General features: G+C 42.8%; 1 protein-coding gene across 5 annotated transcripts in view; it reads left to right on the top strand.

Moving 5' to 3' along the window:
- Nucleotides 1–20,430, top strand: part of PHF21A (PHD finger protein 21A) — a 154,563-nt gene that overhangs the window by 115,054 nt on the left and 19,079 nt on the right. For 2 of the 5 annotated variants that reach the window (XM_040328173.1, XM_040328176.1), the window contains exons 6-13: nt 1,056–1,307; nt 1,409–1,498; nt 3,360–3,644; nt 4,588–4,680; nt 4,790–4,841; nt 6,265–6,344; nt 9,316–9,376; nt 20,252–20,415. In XM_040328173.1, the coding sequence (XP_040184107.1) occupies nt 1,056–1,307; nt 1,409–1,498; nt 3,360–3,644; nt 4,588–4,680; nt 4,790–4,841; nt 6,265–6,344; nt 9,316–9,376; nt 20,252–20,415 (1,077 nt within the window). Of the gene's footprint in view, nt 1–1,055; nt 1,308–1,408; nt 1,499–3,359; nt 3,645–4,587; nt 4,681–4,789; nt 4,842–6,264; nt 6,345–9,315; nt 9,377–20,161; nt 20,185–20,251; nt 20,416–20,430 lie in introns of all 5 variants that reach the window. The other 3 variants (XM_040328175.1, XM_040328174.1, XM_040328177.1) reach the window with 3 other exon arrangements.

Raw genomic sequence — 20,430 nt, 5'->3', positions numbered from 1 at the left:
TTGTTGGGTCTGGTGTCTCATCTTCCTCATGACAATACTCCACAGATTCTCTATGGGGTTTAGGTCAGGTGAGTTTGCTGGCTAATCAAGCACAGTGATAGTAATAATCGGAGATTATCAAGCACAGTGACCATAAAACCAGGTATTGGTCAGTTTGGCAGTGTGGGCAGGTGCCAAGTCCTGCAGGAAAATGAAATCGGCATCTCCATATAGTTGGTCAGCAGAGGGAAGCGTGAAGTGCTCTAGAATTTCCTGCTAGAGGGCTGCGCGGTCTTTGGACTTGATAAAACACAGTGGACCAACATCAGCAGATGACACGGCTCCCCAAATCATCATTGACTGTGGAAAATGTTGCATTTCATTTGGAAATCAAGGTCCCAGTCTGGATAAAGAGTAGAGGCATATAATCCAAGTTGAATGGTGTGATGTTCCCACAGTCAGTTATGATTTGGGGAGCAGGGCCGTGGTTTCCCGCACGGTGAGACACAGGTGTTCTGTCCATCCGCATGCAGGAAGTCCCATAGATTTCCATTCAGACAGCCACTGTGTCCCAATCTGTGTGGGTGCTTTTGGGGACATGGAGTGGCCGTGTCCCTATACAAATTAATGAGGCTTCCCGCATGGGCGTGCACAGAACGCCTGTGCACCCCATATGGGAGAACATGGCTCTACACTGGAATATGGTATTCACCCTGTGCGAACAGGGCCCTAGACTTTGCACATCAAATCTGTGAATATTTATACAGTCAAAACTTCTACAAAGTCTTTCAAAATGTTGTTTTCTAATTCGCTTTGACAGTAAAGAATCCTCCTAGGTCAGTGTAGTTGAGAATCCGTTTAAGAAATGTGGCTTGCTTTAACTTGGTGGGGAAATGTTATTGAACATTCAGTAAGAGTATCTCTGCTATCCACAGTTAGAAACAGACGACCTTATTATTATTTTAGCTTAGTTCCGTTATACATTTTTATTTTGAAAATCATCTTGCTATTTTGGTTTTATGGCACCCCAGATGTAGTGAAAGTTTTTGACTTTATTCTTTGTGTTCTTGTGTCAGAAGACTGTGGCCACAGCCTCTATGATCACGGCAAAGACTCTACCTCTTGTGTTGAAAGCTGCAGCAGCATCTATGCCCACTACATTATTGGGGCAACGGCCAACCATCGCCATGGTGACTGCCATCAACAGCCAGAAAGCAGTTATCGGCGCAGATGCCCAAAGCACTGCAATAAACCTGCAGACAACTAACAAAGTCGCCAATCAGGGAACAGAGACTTTCCAGATACTGGCAAAAAATGCTGTTACTTTGGTGAGTGATTAGTCTGTTTTCTGTTTTTCTTGTCATGTTGTTTAGTCTAGTAGTGCTTCACTATTTATAAGTTATTTTTTTATTTATCTATTTATTTTCAGCAGGTCCAGGCAACGACTTCTCAGACTATCAAAGTTCCCCAGTTCATTCCTCCTCCCCGACTAACTCCTCGTCCTACATTTCTTCCACAAGTGAGCATATCTTTGAAGTTTTGCCCAATATGTAAATGCATGCTGTACAACCAAGGATGTGTATGCTGAGAATTACTCCAATTACTCCATTTGAGCTTTGCAGCTTTCTATGTCACCTGCTTATTAGTCTTTGGATTGGCATATATGCAAAAGTATGTGAACCACTTAAAATTAACTGGTTTTCTGGAGTAATTTGCTATATTATGATCTGATCTTCAACAGTAGACAAACACAATGTGCTTAAGTTGTTAAAACACAAACAATTCTAATTTCTTGTGTCTTTATTGAACACGTCCATTAAACGTGCAGCGATGGAGGAAAGGGTAAGTGAACCCTTTGAGTTAATAGATGTCGAACCTCCTTTGGCAGCAATGACTTTAAGCGAATGCTTTTGGTAGCTCGGATCAGATGAGACCTTCACAACATTCAGGAGAAATGTTTGACTGTTCTTCTTTCCAAAACTGCTTCAGCTCAAACACATTTGTAGGATGTCTGGTGTGAACGACTCTCTTGAGGTCATTCCACAGCATTTCTATCAGGTTAAAGTCTGGGCTCTGACTGGGCCTCTCCAAAAGGCACATTTTCTTTTTCTGAAGACTGCTGGGTTTATAATGATTCTTATGGTCATTGCTGCATCACTCAACCCCCACTAAGCTTCAGCTGGAGGACAGCCAACCTGACATTATCCTGTAGGATATTTTGATTAACTTGGGAATTCATTTTACCCTCGATTATGGCAAGTAGTCCAGGCCCTGAGGCAACAAAGCAAGTCCAAATCATGATGTTCCCTCGACCAAACTTCACCGGTGGGATGATGTTTTGAGGTCAGTAAGTTGTCCCCTTTTTGCATTATACATAGTGCTGAGTATTCTTATCGAATGATTCAACTTTTGTTTCATTAGTCCTCAAAACAGTAGCGTTACAGTTTGCCAAGGTGCTCTTTTTAGCTCTTTTTGGAAAGCGGCGTCTTTTTCTGTGGTGTTCTGCCATGGACACCCTGCCTGTTCAAAGACTTATGTATGGTAGACTCATAAACAGTGCTGTTTGCCAGTACCAGCGATGTCTTCAAGCCTTTAGATGTTATTCATTGGTTCTTCTCTACCTCATAGAGGACTCTGCGTTGTGCCTTAGGAGTCATCTTGGCTGGGTCCCCACTTCTAGGAAGAGTGGCTACAGTATTAAATTGTCTCCTTTTTTATAGACAATTTGCCTAGCTGTTGACTGATGGACGCCTAAACAATTTGAGATTGCTCTGTATCTCTTTCCAGCCTATGCAGATCTAATCTTGATTTGTATCTCTTCCGAGATCTCTTTTTTGAGGCATGGTTCACATCAGCCGATTCTTCTTATGAACAAGCAATCTTAAAATGTTTAAATGTCTCTTTTATCAAAGCAGCTCTAAATCGCACTTTCAAACTCATTTAATTGATTGGACTCCAGGTGTGCAAACTATAGACTCCAACTCGCTTTTATTGAAGTAATTAGTCAATGGGTTCACTTACTTTTTTCCTCTAGCTCTGTGGATGTTTAGGGAGTGTGTTTAATAAAGTTTTAAATCAGAATTGTTTGTGTGTCGTCAATTAAAGCGCATCGTGTTTTTCTATTGTGACTTGGATGAGGATCAGATCACATTTTATGGAGAATTACTCCAGAAAATCAGTTAAGGGGTTTCCTAACCTGGGGTTCATATACTTTTTATTGCCACTGTATGTCATTTTTTTGTCTATTTTGATTAATAAGGTTACTTAGACAATTTTAATGCACTTTTTTTTTTTATTTGTAAACTTATTTGGTTCAGCAAACTGATGAAGACTAATGTTTTCTATCCAATCAGTAATCGTTTTTAATGTGTTGATTACAGGTGCGGCCAAAGCCAGCAGCACAAAACAACATTCCCATTGCCCCTGCTCCTCCCCCCATGCTTGCAGCTCCACAGCTCATCCAACGGCCAGTCATGCTAACCACAAAGCTTACCCCCACTTCCCAGAACTCCATTCATCCTGTGCGTATTGTAAATGGGCAACCTGCAGCCATTTCCAAAGCCTTCCCCACAGCACAGCTTACCAGTATCGTCATAGCAGCACCGGGCACGAGACTGGCAGCTCCTCAGACTCTGCAACTTCCCAAACCAAATGTGGAGAAGCAGGTAAAAGCACATGGTCCTCTATTTATTAAGAATTTATTTACCGCCAAAACCTTTTTTTTTTTTTGGATAGAGGAAGAGTTAGTTGCTATCAGATTTTTTTATTTTCATTATCATTTTTTGTGTCTTTTTATTGTTGTGGGATATTTCTCCAATTGGGGAGGGGAAAAAAGCACACCTTTTGGTAGCTTATTTTTTACTTTATTGCTGTTTATCTACTTCTCCTGGCAACAATCCTAGAGTCCCATTTCTATCAGGGGTGACATAGGAAGTGAGGGAAAATCTACTCCGTCAGATCCCAGAAAGAAATAACCTTACCAAAAATGTAGCTTTTTCCTCTATCCAAACCTAGAAAAAAAATATTTGTGTGAAGTGACCCTTGCTATTTCTTATGCTTGCGTCTCTGCGCCAATGTTCTGTAGACATGAATGAGAAGTAAATTCTATAGTATTGGTTCATCACATTCATATTTATGGGACCTTTGAAAATTTAAATATATGGCATGCCTAATCTTTATCCTTTGGCCATATATTATATGGTTTGTGGGAAGTAAGATTGTTGGCCTGTAGCAGCAAGCCCTTCTCTTAGCACTGGACAGCGCAGTTCTTGCGTTGGACTAAATCTATAGTAATACATGTCATAAATGTAAAGCATAGATCTCTATTCTTAACCTTTTAGCTGGGAGTGTGAGTTTAGAGTCAGGATTTTATTGCACCGTAAACAAACATTTGTCCATGTATGTGCCGAGGTAAGTTTACAGAACAGAAGTAACAATGGAGTGGTTGTCACAAGAATATTACCGTTTTCTTTTAAATGAAGGAAGGATGCTAATTGGCAGCGACTGTCCCTGTTTTTTTTTTTTTGTTTTTTTTGTTTTCCTTTACTCCGATTACTTTTATTAGACCCCTGTGTGTTCAGATGCTGATGTCCTTATTTTTCTTCTCAGATGACTAAAACTCAGGTGGAACCAGAGAAGCCAACTGAAAGCAGTACGACAGTGCCACCTGCCTCCAAGCCAAAACGAGAGGAGAACCCACAGGTAGGGTCACAATGAAAGTTTCCCAAGCAAGGAGAGAGGCAAGTTTAATGATGTTTCCAACTCTATGGTAACATTTATTCTTTTCCCTTTTTTTTTTTTTTTTTTTTAGAAACTCGCCTTCATGATGGCACTAGGTTTGCTTACATATGACCACTTGGAAGGTAAGTCCAGGAAGTACACTTTTCAGTATGCCAACTTCAGCCCTTGTGTATAAAACTTTGTTGGGGAGGGGGGAGTTCTTATTACATTAAGGTTTTTACCGATACGTATACAGACACAAATTAAAGTGATTGCAAAGTTTTTGTTTTTTGGTCCTTTTTAAAAACATGTCATACTTGCGTGCTCTGTTACAGTGGATTTGCACAGAGCAACCTAGATCCTCCTCTTTTAGGGTTCCTCTTCAGCTCTTCTGGCCCCTCCCTCCTGTCCCCACAGCAAACAGCTTGCTATGGGGGCACCTGAGCTGAGTCACAGTTACCTGTGTCCATTCAGACATGGAGCCATTGCCCAGCTCTGACCCTCTCCTGGTTGGCTAACTGATTTTTATTGACGGCAGCGGGAAACCAATGGCGCCGCTCTGCTGTCTTAGCCAATAAGGGGTGTCCCGGGCAGAAAAGACACTCTAGCAACATCGCTGGAAAGAGATGGGGCTCAGGTAAGTATTAGGGGGGCTAAAGGGGGGGGGGGGGTTGCTGCTCACAGAAGGGTTTTCATCTTGTGAAGGCATTGTAGGAATTCCAAATCTTATTTTGATTGGAGAACAGTTTTTTGTTTGTTTTTTCTAAATTGTCCCTGTGGAGGAGGCTTTATGCCTGAACCTTGCCTCTGTTCCCACCCACCTCGAGGTACCAATGGACAGGTAGACCAGGGCCTTAAAGTTGTTGTAAACCTGAGACATGAAATATGAACAAAGCATATCCCTCTATTTTGTGTACTTGTCTCAATTAAGAGCACTAAGTGTCATTTGTCTGCTGCCTTGTTCCTCTTCTGACGAGTTTTCCTGACACTAAGAGAAAAATGGTGACAGCGGAAGGACCCCTAGCTGATTGACAGCCTCAGCTCTGTTCCATTGCGCTGTGTGCAGGGGGGGTGTGTCCCTTCCCTTCAATAAGCTCTCAGAGCTCTCCTCACAGAGCTCTGCGGAGTGTAACTTCAGCTTTCTGCCCCCCCCCCCTTTTTTCTGAACTCTCAGACAAGCTTTATAATAAAGCACTTTGAATGGATATAGAGGATGGGGCTGCAGATAAACAGGTACAACTTATGTAGGAGGATTTGTTTAATCTCTATCACCTGAGGTCAGTCACTTCACTGGGTATATGTAAGAATTTATGAACACTTTAATTGCTGCTGTGTATGTGTGCAAATCTGAGAGCCGAATCACAGACCTTTCCCCAGCAGAGTCCCTGAGACCAATGAGGAAGCAAAGGGTTATGTGACGTACAGCATTTCACAAGTTGTTCATTTTTTGGTGTGTTTTGCATTTAAGCTTTATACACCACGGAATTTCACATAACTGCACTGTGCATCATGACTCGTGTTACTAAATACTCTTCCATATGTCATTTTTTTCTCCCTGACCATCAGAAATTCAAAGTAAAAGACAAGAGAGGAAAAGAAGAACAACCGCCAACCCAGTGTACAGTGGGGCAGTATTTGAACCTGAGGTGAGTGTTTTCCTTGGGAGTATGGATGCAATTCATTTTGTGTTACAATTCTAGAGAACATAGTTTGTGCAGTGTGCAAACCGTTCACAATGAATGCTTAAATATCTGAGCCAAGTTGCAAAGATGTCAGTTTTCTCGCATCTTGTAACTCTTTCTCTGTTTTCATTCGCTGTTAAAGCGGAGTTCCACCTAAAAATGGAACTTCGGCTTAAGCCACTCCTTCCCCCCCTTACATGCCACATTTGGCATGTAATTTTTTGGGGGGGGGGAGTGGGGGGGTCAGGAGGAGTGGGACTTCTTGTCCCACTTCCTCCTTCCGCCGAGGGGCTGGTAAGGCGAATAGCTTAATCGCCTTATTGCAGCCCCTCCCTGTAGCTGAGCGCCTGTCCTATCGCACCGTGCAGCGCCGCTCGCGCATGCGCAGTGCCGCTCACGCATGCGCAGTGGGTGCCCGGCCGTGAAGCCGAAAGCTGTCACTGCCGGGTGCCCACACTAGGAATGAAGACGCCGGCCAGCGAGGAGCGGAGCCCCGGCCGGCTCGTCGCTGGAACCGTGGAGCAGGTAAGTGTTTGTTTATTAAAAGCCAGCAGCTACACTTTTTGTAGCTTCTGTCTTTTAATTAACTTAAAAAAAGTCTGGAACACCCCTTTAAGGAATGTTGGATGTGGATAGTCGGCATAATTTATATAGCAGTTAAACTGGAACTAAACCCCCCCTATACTTTAATGGCCAGTTCACCCCACATGCAGTCCAGTGCAGGGTTTCTTTTTTTTTTTCTGCATAAAAAACGCATAGAAAGTAGGTTTGTATGGTTTTCAATGGCATAGTTCAGTGCTTGCAGTTCCAGTTCCAGTTTTGCTGTAACTGCTTAAAAAGTGGGAGCTGGAGTTTGGATTCAGTTTGTCTAAATCTGCTAATGCATCTAACACTCCCTTCCTCGAACCCACAGTGCTGCTGTCCAAATGTGCCCCCTGTGCTCTTTTATCCAGAGTGGAGGCACTCTAATGCCGCGTACACATGATCGGAAATTTCGACAAGAAAATTGACGAAATTGTGGCTCAAGCTTGTGTTGCCTAAACACGGTCACACAAATGTCTGAAATTCTGACCGTCAAGAACGCCCTGACGTACAACACAACGACGAGCTGAGAAAAGTGCAATGATTCCGAGCATGCGTCAAATTGATTCCGACCATGCGTATTTTTTTTTGTGCCTCAGATTTGCATAAAGACAATCAGAATTTCCAACAAGAACTTTTCCCGTCGGAAAATTTTTGATTTGGCCTACACACGGTGGGAATTTCCGACCAAAAGCTCACATAGAACTTTTCTTGTCGGAAATTCCGATCGTGTGTACGCGGCATTAGGCCCCTTTCACACATGCTCATTTCATCAGTTCAGTCACATCAAAACGGATAACGTTTTTTTCGTCCGATCCGTTTTTTTTTTTTACGGATGAAAAATTGGGTTTTCATCTGTTAAAAAAAAAAAAAAAAACAGATGTTGACGGAAGTGGATGAAAATAGATGTCATCCGTTTTTCCATAGGAATGCATTGATGTCGGTCTTTTTTCATCCATCAACGCATGTGTGAAAGGGGCCTAATATAGGAGATGTGCTACTGGTTGGATCACCAGGTGAAAACTGAGGGGGGAAATATACTTTTACAGACTGAGCAGCTGCTGCAATTTGATGTACTTGTCATTCCAGCAGCAAGAATCAGCTGATTCCTCACTGCTGAAATCCGGTGTAAGTGGCTGAATGGCTGTGTGGAGGAGGCCTTATTGTGCCTTCATTCGGAGATCAATCTCACTCTAGTGTAGTGTTAACAGATCATTTACTTTCCTGGTCTAAGGGCACAACCTTGCCACACTGATACATTTCCTTATAACTAACTGGCCAGTGCACATCACTGTTATTTTGTACATGTCAAAGATAAATAAAGTGTGTGTGTGTGTGTGTGTTTTTTATCTTTGGAATCGGCAATCTCAAAGTGAACCTATCCAGTACACCAATGAGCACAGCACAATGCCCCATGTTGTGCCCACAAAATCTTTTGGTGATCCATTTCTTTATTTCTATGTCCCTGAGAAACCCCTGGATTCTAGGCATTCTTTTAAAGGAGAAGTTGTCTTTTAGTAACATTTTATATCCGTATTTAAGGTGTAACATGTTACTAAATCACCTGCTGTCACCCCAACCTGATCCTCCCCCATTGTGACAGCAGGCGGGGTATCCTCTCCCTGCATTCGCTGTCGCAATTTAAAAACAGAGTTCATTGACTGAATGAACTACAACTACAGCCATTGTTGGCTGACGGCTTGTAATTCTCAATGAACTTTGAGGGTGCTGGTGAGCATTCTTGTAGTTCATTGATCTTCATGGACTTCAGTAACTGCCTGCCCTTATTTCAGGTACAAGCAGATGGCTCTGACAGTCTGGAGGAGTTTGGCATTGCATCCGTGATCTGCTGATTGTGGATGCAGTGCTGTACAGGCTCCTAAGTAAAAATAAATAAATACAAAATATGTTTTTTTTTTTTAAAGGTAAGTTTAGCTTTTAAGAAGGCTTCTAACTTTTATAGGGTCCTGTCCCTATAACCAACCAAAGCCAGCAACTCAATCTATAATGAAGGATCTCTTATTGTACTGTTGAGGGACACGATGTTGCTAGCACAAATTGAGACCTCTGTGTGTTTTTTTTTGTCTATTAGCCGAATTTAATAAACATACCAGCAAAGTCAATTTAAACCAGGGCATGCATAAACAAGCTATTCCTTCACTGGGGAGGCCAGACAATTGAAAGTGGCATTTTCTGATTTAGCATAATATGTGAGTGTTTCAGATGCCAAACCCCTCTGTAATGTAGAAATTTTATATATTATCTTTTGTTTAGATGGAGATCTTCTTTATCTCTGACAGTTGATGTTAACACAATACCAATAGACTTTTTTTTTTTTTTTTTTTACTTGCAGCGTAAGAAGAGTGCGGTGACGTACTTGAACAGCACAGTGCATCCAGGGACGAGGAAGAGAGGTATCCTGCACACCCCTGTACTATCAGCTTCACTTTCCTCTTGCTCTTTTTCTGTTGCTTTATCCCAGCATTGTGTACTTTTCTGCAGCAGCAGCAGTGGGGCCTGATTGAATGTGTGTGAGTGTGCTGGTCTCATGTTACTAACATTCTTACTTACAGAGTGTAAAATGTGAAAAACATTAGCGGGAAACTGACCATCTGAGTACTGGTATTGGGGCATTATGGTCACTTACAATGTAGCCAAATGGCTGTATGCATCCTGGGAATTGGAGGCTATCTGCTTCTAGCTATGACTTATCACACTGGTATAAAGCATTGTAGGCTATGTTGTTGTCAATCCAATCCTAAATACAATTTTAGAATGGAATACTTCTAAACATCTCTTCAGTAAATGTATTTGCATATATTTGTTAGAACAGTTTTTCCCTATTCATTGGTAAAATTGTGCCTTCCATGGCAAGAGGAATTTATCAAGTGAAAAGCAGTATGAATCCAACATCAGTGCTACATACTTTTCTAATCATAACACTTGTACCAAATGTGCTATTAGTCAGGTCATCAAGATCCCAGGGACAAAGTCACATCCTGTTCTGTACTACTTGTACCAGAAATAATATTCCTGTCAGTGAGGTCACAGGGACCTCTAGGGTCACATCTCTTCAAAATTCCCTTTTGTGCTTAGAGCGGTTATTATATTTCAGATCCCAGACAATAAGCTTCCAGCTTAGGACCTATTAAAAATATTTTTAACTAGGCGTGTGTTTGGATTATGAGCCTGTTATTAAATATTAGACTTGAATTACACACTCCTGTTCACCTACTCCTGCCTTGTGCCATGATCTGCACTGTTGCAACTGCAAATTTCTTTGCATTAGCCAACCCTGAATTCTGTCAAGTAGATGCCCGATGACTTCTGTGAAAACCCTGATGCCTGATGAATTGATTATTAGTCGCTTGATGTTATGGTGCAGGTGAAGTATGTATATGGAGTTGCTGGGATCACTCTGGGGTTGCTACAGGGCAGTGGGCAGCAGTGGAGAAGGTAAATAAAGACACTCAATAGTGCCATCTACCTGCTTGTAAGTGGGGTGCAGTGGCAATAACATGCACGGTCCCAGTGCGACATAAGAACTTGTACTTAAATAATGCAAAGACCGTTCACAATTAACCCCGTGGCAAGACAGCCCAACCGGGTCCAGCAGCGTGTAGAGAGCAGAAGAATGTGGCCTGGCCATTTGGTGCCCAAGCAGGCAGATGTTTAGAGAAATTACGAGCCCTACGCTTTCACTTCTCATCTGGAATCTTTTCCTCCCTCGAATTCTGGTCCTTCCAGGTGCAGGGTACCTGTCCCTGCTGTACCCACTTGCAAAATGTGCCCCAAACCTAGGAGCCAGGGCCTTAAAAGGCTCTGCCTGACCTAAGATGGCTGGTAGAGTCACATGGGGTGCCAGCATCCAATGGGACAGCTTCCCCAGTGACCCGGGAAACCACAGAGAAACATTGTTCCTTTTGCCTTCCTCTCCAACTGTAGACACCACCTGCAATGGAAAAAGCAGAGTGCACCTGCCTGCATGCTTCCCATACCTTTTTTGTCATTGGGATTCATAACAAGGTTGGGAACTCTGCTGAGGCATACCACATTTTTTGTAGGCCCCCTTTCTAATGCTAAAGGGCTTGCCAGCACAATTTGTCATGGCTGACACATTCACAGAGTGTGTATTTGTTGTATTTCTTATTATAAATATAATGAATGTGAGCACATTTTCATAAATCTGCTCAAAGATTTAAAGTGTATGTATAGCCAAAACTTTTTAGTTTTTGATATGAGGATAGATTAGAATTCCTGTCAGGTTTTATTAGATTTCTTCTCTTCCTGTCTTGTAAAAAGGTTGTCTGCAGTGCAGGAATTAAGAGGAACTCTTTTTAACAGCAACACAGATGTAAAAAAAAATGTATATGTTAAAGTGCATCTTCAGTCCTCTTCGTGAATGGCGTTGCCCCATTATGCCACATGTGCAGATGGGCTTGTGGGCTCTATCCGGCCTTCAGGTCTTGGCAGAGCCCATCTGCGCACATGCTGTGGAAAAGTCACACACACAGGAGGATTGGAAAGGTTTCCAGTTTCGGTATTGCCAGTTTTTGTATGTGCACGGTAAAAACCTGTGTGTGCTCAGATGTGCCATAGGGCTCTTTTGGTATCTAAGCCCTGTGGCACATCTGCACGCATGCCAGGGGTAATGACAAGGTCTCGCCTCGGTGAGCTGAAGTTCTGCTTTACAGCACAAATAAGTGGTTATTAAAAAAAAAAAATGTAATCAATTGCTAAGAGATGGAAGGTAGAGGAGGACTGTTTCATAGGAAGTTTCCATCTTATGTGTACTAGCTTTTGCCCATCTTTGTTGGCTTTGTTGGCTGGCACAGGATGATGACACTCCTGTGCATGCGCAAGAGGCTGTCATTCTGGCACATACGGATCGGGCTGATCACGCGCAGCTCCGTTTACATGCCAGGAGACACTGCAAACAGGCGGGTAAGTGTATTTTGTTGCAGACGAGATATTGCATGTCTGTTCTGCAATACAATATCTGCTTGCTCACATTGAAAAACTGCAGAACTTTAGTTCAGCTACACTATATTGCCAAAAGAATTGACCTCACAAAGCTCATTTGTGAGGTTAGGCACTAATGTGGCCCCCGAAGGCCTGGCTCGCGGTCTCAGTCCTATCAGGTTGAGGACAGGACTCTGTGCAGGCCAGTCAAGTTTCTCCTCCCCAAACTCGCTCATCCATGTCTCTATGGATCTTGCTTTGTGCACTGGTGTGCTGTTATGTTGGAACAGAAAGGGGCCGTCCCCAAACTGTTCCCACAGAATTGTCCAAAATGTCTTGGTATGCTGACGCCTTAGGAGTTCCCTTCACTGGAACTAAGGGGCTAAGCCCAACCCCTGAAAAACAACCCCCCACCACAATCCCTCCTCCAACAAATGATTTGGACCAGTGCACAAAGCAAGGTTCATAAAGACATGGATAAACGAGTTTGGGGTGGAGGAACTTGGCTGGCCTGACCTCATAGGTGACCGAAGGTGACCGATAGAACACCTTTGAGATGAATAAGAGCGGAGACTGCAAGCCAGGCCTTCTCATCCAACATCAGTGCCTGACCTCACAAATGCACTTCTAGAAGAATGGTCAAACATTCCCATAGACACACTCCTAAACATTGTGGACAGACTTCTCAGAGGAGTTGAAACTGTTATAGCTGTAAAGGTAGGACCAACTCAATATTGAACCCTCCAGACTAAGACTGGGATGCTATTGAAGTTCATGTGCGTGTAAAGGCAGGCGTCCCAATACTTTTGGTAATACAGTGTATAAGTAGGTGAATGCTCTTGGCTTTTTGCGGTCTATTTTTCTATTGCATGTTTTCCCTCTCATGCAGTTTAGTAAAAGGTTTCCTCAGAACTAAAAGTGGAGTTGGCAGTAAATCTGACAGTTGTGGGTATACATGCACTTTCATTTTTGTAAAGATGCTCCGTGGTTGGAAATGTTATATTAAATGAGTGACACCATTTCTGATCACTAGAGGGAGGTGTTTCTGAAAAAGAATTGCAATCTCTTAGTTTGAGCATTTGATGAAAACTACCCAGTGTATATTTTCTTCTGTTACTGGGACCAGTCTTCATACATTTCCCCAAGATTTCTTTCATTATGTTTATGGCCTTGCAGTAGTGCGAAGGCAAAGCTGAGATTTGTATACTAGTGCAATGCATTGTTTACTAACCGTCTTCATTACTTTCCACTAATTCTGATCATTGGATAAGAACCAATATTACTAGTTCCCAGGTACAGAAATGCACTTCTGTAGCCCTATGGTAGTGGGTATATGCAAAGCTTCTCAGATTATTCATTATATATATATATATACAGGGAGTGCAGAATTATTAGGCAAGTTGTATTTTTGAGGATTCATTTTATTATTGAACAACAACCATGTTCTCAATGAACCCAAAAAACTCATTAATATCAAAGCTGAATAATTTTGGAAGTAGTTTTTAGTTTGTTTTTAGTTTTAGCTATTTTAGGGGGATATCTGTGTGTGCAGGTGACTATTACTGTGCATAATTATTAGGCAACTTAACAAAAAAATATATATATACCCATTTCAATTATTTATTTTTACCAGTGAAACCAATATAACATCTCAACATTCACAAATATACATTTCTGACATTCAAAAACAAAACAAAAACAAATTGGTGACCAATATAGCCACCTTTCTTTGCAAGGACACTCAAAAGCCTGCCATCCATGGATTCTGTCAGTGTTTTGATCTGTTCACCATCAACATTGCGTGCAGCAGCAACCGCAGCCTCCCAGACACTGTTCAGAGAGGTGTACTGTTTTCCCTCCTTGTAAATCTCACATTTGATGATGGACCACAGGTTCTCAATGGGGTTCAGATCAGGTGAACAAGGAGGCCATGTCATTAGTTTTTCTTCTTTTATACCCTTTCTTGCCAGCCACGCTGTGGAGTACTTGGACGCGTGTGATGGAGCATTGTCCTGCATGAAAATCATGGTTTTCTTGAAGGATGCAGACTTCTTCCTGTACCACTGCTTGAAGAAGGTGTCTTCCAGAAACTGGCAGTAGGACTGGGAGTTGAGCTTGACTCCATCCTCAACCCGAAAAGGCCCCACAAGCTCATCTTTGATGATACCAGCCCAAACCAGTACTCCACCTCCACCTTGCTGGCGTCTGAGTCGGACTGGAGCTCCCTGCCCTTTACCAATCCAGCCACGGGCCCATCCATCTGGCCCATCAAGACTCACTCTCATTTCAGCAGTCCATAAAACCTTAGAAAAATCAGTCTTGAGATATTTCTTGGCCCAGTCTTGACGTTTCAGCTTGTGTGTCTTGTTCAGTGGTGGTCGTCTTTCAGCCTTTCTTACCTTGGCCATGTCTCTGAGTATTGCACACCTTGTGCTTTTGGGCACTCCAGTGATGTTGCAGCTCTGAAATATGGCCAAACTGGTGGCAAGTGGCATCTTGGCAGCTGCACGCTTGACTTTTCTCAGTTCATGGGCAGTTATTTTGCGCCTTGGTTTTTCCACACACTTCTTGCGACCCTGTTGACTATTTTGAATGAAACGCTTGATTGTTCGATGATCACGCTTCAGAAGCTTTGCAATTTTAAGAGTGCTGCATCCCTCTGCAAGATATCTCACTATTTTTGACTTTTCTGAGCCTGTCAAGTCCTTCTTTTGACCCATTTTGCCAAAGGAAAGGAAGTTTCCTAATAATTATGCACACCTGATATAGGGTGTTGATGTCATTAGACCACACCCCTTCTCATTACAGAGATGCACATCACCTAATATGCTTAATTGGTAGTAGGCTTTCGAGCCTATACAGCTTGGATTAAGACAACATGCATAAAGAGGATGATGTGGTCAAAATACTAATTTGCCTAATAATTCTGCACTCCCTGTATATATATATATATATATATATATATATATATATATATATATATATATATATATATATATATATATATATAGCTAGATTCACAAAGTGTTAAGCCGGCGTATCAGTAGATACGTCGTCGTAACTCTGAATCTAAGCCGTCGTACATTTAAGTGTATTCTCAAATTGAGATACACTTAAATGTAGCTAAGATACGATGGCCTGCGCCGTCGTATCTTAGCTGTCTAGTTCCGCCGGCCGCTAGGGTCGTGAACGCTTATTTACGCCTAGAATGCGTAAATCAGCGAGATACGCCTATTCACGAACGTACGCTTGCTCGTCGCAGTAAAGATACGCCGTTTACGTAAAGCGTTTTCAGGTGTAAAGTTAGTCAAACAAATGGCTGGCCTAGCCAATGTTAAGTATGGACGTCGTTCCCGCGTCGAATTTAGAAAATTTTACGTCGTTTGCGTAAGTCGTCCGTGAATGGGGCTGGACATAATTTACGTTCACGTCGAAACCAATGAGTCCTTGCTGCGTACTTTGGAGCAATGCACACTGGGATATGTCCACGGACGGCGCATGCACCGTTCGTTAAAAACGTCAATCACGTCGGGTCATGGTTTATTTACATAAAACACGCCCACCTCTTCACAATTTGAATTAGGCACGCTTACGCTGGCCCATTTACGCTACGCCGCCGCAACTTAGGAGGCAAGTGCTTTGTGAATACAGCACTTGCCTCTCTGACTTACGGCGGCGTAGGGTAAATACGATACGCTACACCGGCTCAAAAATACGCCGCCCTACGTGAATCCAGCAGATAGTGTATTATTAAACTGCGCCAGTTATGTACATGGTAACAAGTCATTTGGTGCATATTCATCAAAATAGAGAGCTGTTAAGTACATTTGATGCACACATACAGTGATGGAGACATTCTCTACAATCTACAGATATTTCAGAGAATTGGTGAATTGTAATGTAGATAGTAATCCAGATCTTCTCATCAAACATCAGTACCCAACCTTACAAAAGCTCTTTTGGCTGAATGGGCACCATTTCCCACAGACAACACTCACATCTTGTGGAAAGTGTTTTGAGAAGAGTATAGGCTTTTCTAGTTATAAAAGGGAGGGGCAGCGCCACGTTAATGCTCATGGCTTTTGATGAGGATGTCCCAAGTTCATATGGGTGTGATGGTGGAACGGTGCAAGTGATTTGAGTGCACATGTTAGTCTTTGGATTGTGCTCCTGACTGTGACTATAGTTGGGAAATTCAAACGAAGTATGACATGTGACTTTTTAAACTGCTATAAATTTATTCCAAAGTCCTCCTAAATTTCCTGCTTTCCCTGATGCAAAGGCAGGTGCACTCCCGAGGTTTAATGTGTCCGTGTCATTGTTCTGCAGTTTTACTTTGTCAGCAGCATTTAGGGAGGGCAGTTTTCCCTGCGAGTAGGTGAGCTCGCTCATGGGAACAAAACAGCAGGTGTTTCTCTTAAGTGTTTTATTGTCCATATTTGCTTTTTAGGACTTGCTGCCAGTTAGTGTTAGATAAAATGCTTCTCTATCTCCATCTCCGCAGATTGCAGAATCTTTGTGTCCATTTTTTCCTTTCTGGAGAGACGGCGCACCTGCTGTTTTCCATTTGTCCTGTATCTCATCACTTATTCTTATTAGCCGAATGTCTGCACCCCACGCTGAATTTGTAGGTCTTTTGGATTACCTATTTCAATCTATACACAAGCAGGGATCATGCGATAGTCTAATTTTCCACTAGTAAAGTAGACTAATTTTTGAAAACTGCGGGGAATCCATTTATGTTCTTCAACAGCACAGATTAGAGAGTGAATTTTTATGGGTACCATACAATTTATATCCACCAGACAGCATAAAGTTTAATTAAATTACTTGGACCCCCTTGTAGAAAGGATTTATCATTTTTTTTTGCCTAGTTCTTCATCTCACTCTGAGCCCTGGTTCACACTGCTGGGATTTGACATGCCGGCAATGACACTGTCCTAATCGGTGCTGCGAGGTAGTTTCTGCACTACTATTTGCAATTTTGGCCCGCGATTTACATATGCACAGATGTCTCTTTAATCGCGGCCGAAATCGGGACTAACAAGCAGGAGTTAAATCGGCTTCACTCCCGCAGCCCAGTGTGAACCTGGGCTTAACCAGTGTTTCTGAACTCCAGTCCTCAAGGCGCCCCAATAGGTCATGTTTCAGGATTTCCCTCAGATGAAACGGCTGTGGTAAATACTAAGGCAGTGAAACCGATCAAATCACCTGTGCAAAATAATGGAGAGTCTGAAAACTTGACCTGTTGGGAGTGCTTGAGGACTGCAGTTGAAAAACACTGCTCTAAACTAACTGTGTAAAGATGCCAACAGACAAAATGATTATCCGCTTGTCATGATCAGATTGGGATAGAATTGTTTATGGACGTTCTCAGAACTCCCTCTTGAATACCACTGATCAGTCTCTCTTGGGGAGAAGTCCATCAGAAAAGTATATATATAATTTTTTATTTATTTTTTCTTGGGCGTTCTCTACTGGTTGTATTTCAGACCCCCCCTGAAATGCAATCCTTTCCCTCCTTAAATAAGAATCAACTTGCGAGCGTGGCAAATTTAAAGCCTAACTCAAGGTTTTAGTGAACTTAGAGGCTGGATTCACACATGTGGTGCGAATTCCAGCTCCGTTTTCTCTGCGAAGAGAAAAAACAGCTGTTCAGCGTTTCCTCTCCATTGTAGGTGAGGATCAGCTGATCAGGGAGAGGGGGGAGGTGAAGGAGGAGGGAGAGAGAATGCCTGTTCACAACGGAACACATCTGCGAATTGGATGCATTCCTATAGAACAATACTGTATGTGCCCTCAATTTGCACCACGCTGCCTAGAAAACGCACACTTTTTTTTGTGCAATGCGGAGTCCGAATGCAACACACATATGTGAACCAGATGCATTCAAACTAATAGATTTTAAAATGTTATGCGCATTGGATGCGGTGTAAGCCACATCCAATTCACATAAGTGTGAACCCAACCTCAATCGTTTTTTTGGACTAGGCTGGTCCAAATGGATGGCTTCCTTGACTATTACATGCAGGTGACTGAATACAATGCTTCCTCTGATAGGCTAAGGGAGAGAGGAGTGCAGGTGATGGTCAGCCAATCATAAGAAGCCTTATATTCATTCAGAAATCACCAAGCTTTGCGTAAAAGGCTGTGCAGCATTCAGCCGACTCAGATTTGTTCCAGGAAAGGGACAGGAAGTCCCCATCCCACTCCTAAAACACAGCGCTGTATACCGCATGTAACATAATGCTACATACAGTATACACAGCAACTGCATTGCATCTCTTGCTGAGGGAAGTAGTTTGTTTGAACTTTGAAGTGTGAGGTTTTCAGAATTAGAGTGCCTGAAGAAGGAGCGAATGGGTTGGTGAATACTCGCCACTTGGTTAAAGCTGAAGATTTGGTATTGATATTTTTGCATAGCTACATTAGTCCAGCTTGGATCAATGTAATTATGTACAATATGTAGCAATGGGCAATCCCTGTGCAAGATGGAAATCGCTGTAGCAAGCACCGCTAATGCAACCATTTCCTTCTGCTTTTAGGTCCTGTGCTGAGCAGCTGTTATTTTTCTTAGATCCCTTTCACACTGGGACGGTGGGGGCGTCAGCGGTAAAGCGACGATATTTTTAGCGCCACTGTACCGTAGTCTTCGTGGCGATATTTGGCTGCTAGCAAGGCGCTTTGAACCCCCGCTAGCGGCCGAGAAAGGGTTAAAAACGCCACTGCAGTGGCGCTTTGTCGACAGTGCTGCCCATTGATTTCAATGGGCAGGGTCGATTAGGAGCGGTGTATTCACCGCTCCTACAGCGCCTCAAAGATGCGGCTAGCAGGACTTTTTTTACTGTCCTGCCAGCGCTCCGCTCCAGTGTGAAGGCCCTCAGGGCTTTCACACTGGAGTGAAAGGAGCAGCTCTTTCAGGGTGCTTTGCAGGCGCTATTATTAGCGTACTAGCGCCTGCAAGGCGCCTCAGTGTGAAAGGAGTCTAATAGTCAATATAGGGGATTGATCGTTCAGCACAGGTGTCATTCAGAGAGCACACTGCATTTTTCCAATGAATGGAAAACGTCCTATGATTGGATAAGGCGTAGATCTCAATGTCGCCACCCCTTTGCACTAGTTTACCACCCTTGAACTTTCAGGGGGCTGTATGCAGTGACCAGCGGACCAATTTGCCACATCTCCATGTACTAAACGGGGTTCTAGCAAGTAAACCTCTGTTGCATGATTCACAAAGTGCTACTAAATGATTGTCTGGGAAACTCTTTTCTCTTTTCATCCGGGTCATGATATACATGGGTAGTAATAGTTAATTATGTTCAACTGACTTTGTTCTGAAATGTTTAAGGTGTTTATCTGTAAATCCAAGTGGCCTTCTTAAGCCTTGTACAAACTGCTATTATTTTTATTTTTTCCTGACAGCTCAGGAGCCGCTGTACTAACAATCTGGTGTTAGTACAGCAATCTCCCCTACTGTGCTATTGTGTTCTGACAGTGGACGGCCCTTCCACCAGAACACTCCGGTTAACGCTCGTAGCCATTGGCTGAGAGCGCTGATCGGGAGACGGTCGGCAAACCATTTTCGGTCATGACCTTTTAACAGAAGGCAGCGGAATGTCGCCCATCATTTGGCTCGTGTGTACTAGACTTTAGTGCTAATAGGTGTCTTGAACCAGTGTGGTTATAAATGCTGGGGTATGTTCCTGATGGTCATTGGAGTTTAGGCTGCTTGATTTTGTATTGAAACATCTTCAGTGATATAGAGCAGGTCCAGTTAAATGTGACTAACTACTACTACTACTACTACTACTCCCTCTGTGGTCTTTCTGCTGATGATCTTTCCCCATTACTGACTCACCAGGGTTATTTCTCAGGAGTAATCCCAGAAAAAATATATATTTTCCAGGGTACAACTTAGGCAAAATTAACGTTTTCACTTTTTAAGTTCAGGTCATCTTCAACCGCACCATCATCCAGTAACGTGTGTAATGTGCCACCTGGTGCAAGTGTTTGCCTTTTGGATGCTCAATCCAATGTTTGAAGTTGCCTCTTATTATTTTGTTACTTGCATGTTCTCTGTGTGATTGGCTCCTGCTGCTTTTTCTCCTGCTCACTGATTTTTCTCCTGCCAGTCTACCAATTTACATTTAACTGTCGTGATAACCGCTATCCTTTTCACTTCTGTAATATTATATTGGTTTTCCTCACCTACTGCATAATTTCCTTTTCCATGCTAGCCAATGAGGAACACTGGCCAAAGGTATGTAAATTCCCCCATTTTTGTTTCTTTTTTTTGTTTTGTTTTGTTTTTGTTTATTAACATATAGGTCGTCCTCCCAAATACAACACGGCCCTGGGTTTGAGCGCCCTGCCACCCACCTCCCCTCCATCCAGTCATGCCGCTTCCCCAGAAAGCGAAAAGACCCAGATCACATGTAGTTTCCCTGCAAGCATCCTGCCTGTGTCCTTGCCTAATCCTAGTTCCACGGACGTAAGTAACTCCAAA

This window comes from Rana temporaria, chromosome 11 (genome assembly GCF_905171775.1).
Source record: "Rana temporaria chromosome 11, aRanTem1.1, whole genome shotgun sequence".
Lineage (NCBI taxonomy): Eukaryota > Metazoa > Chordata > Amphibia > Anura > Ranidae > Rana > Rana temporaria.
The sequence above is the reverse complement of the archived record's forward strand: the minus strand, read 5'-3'. Positions and strand labels throughout refer to the sequence as shown.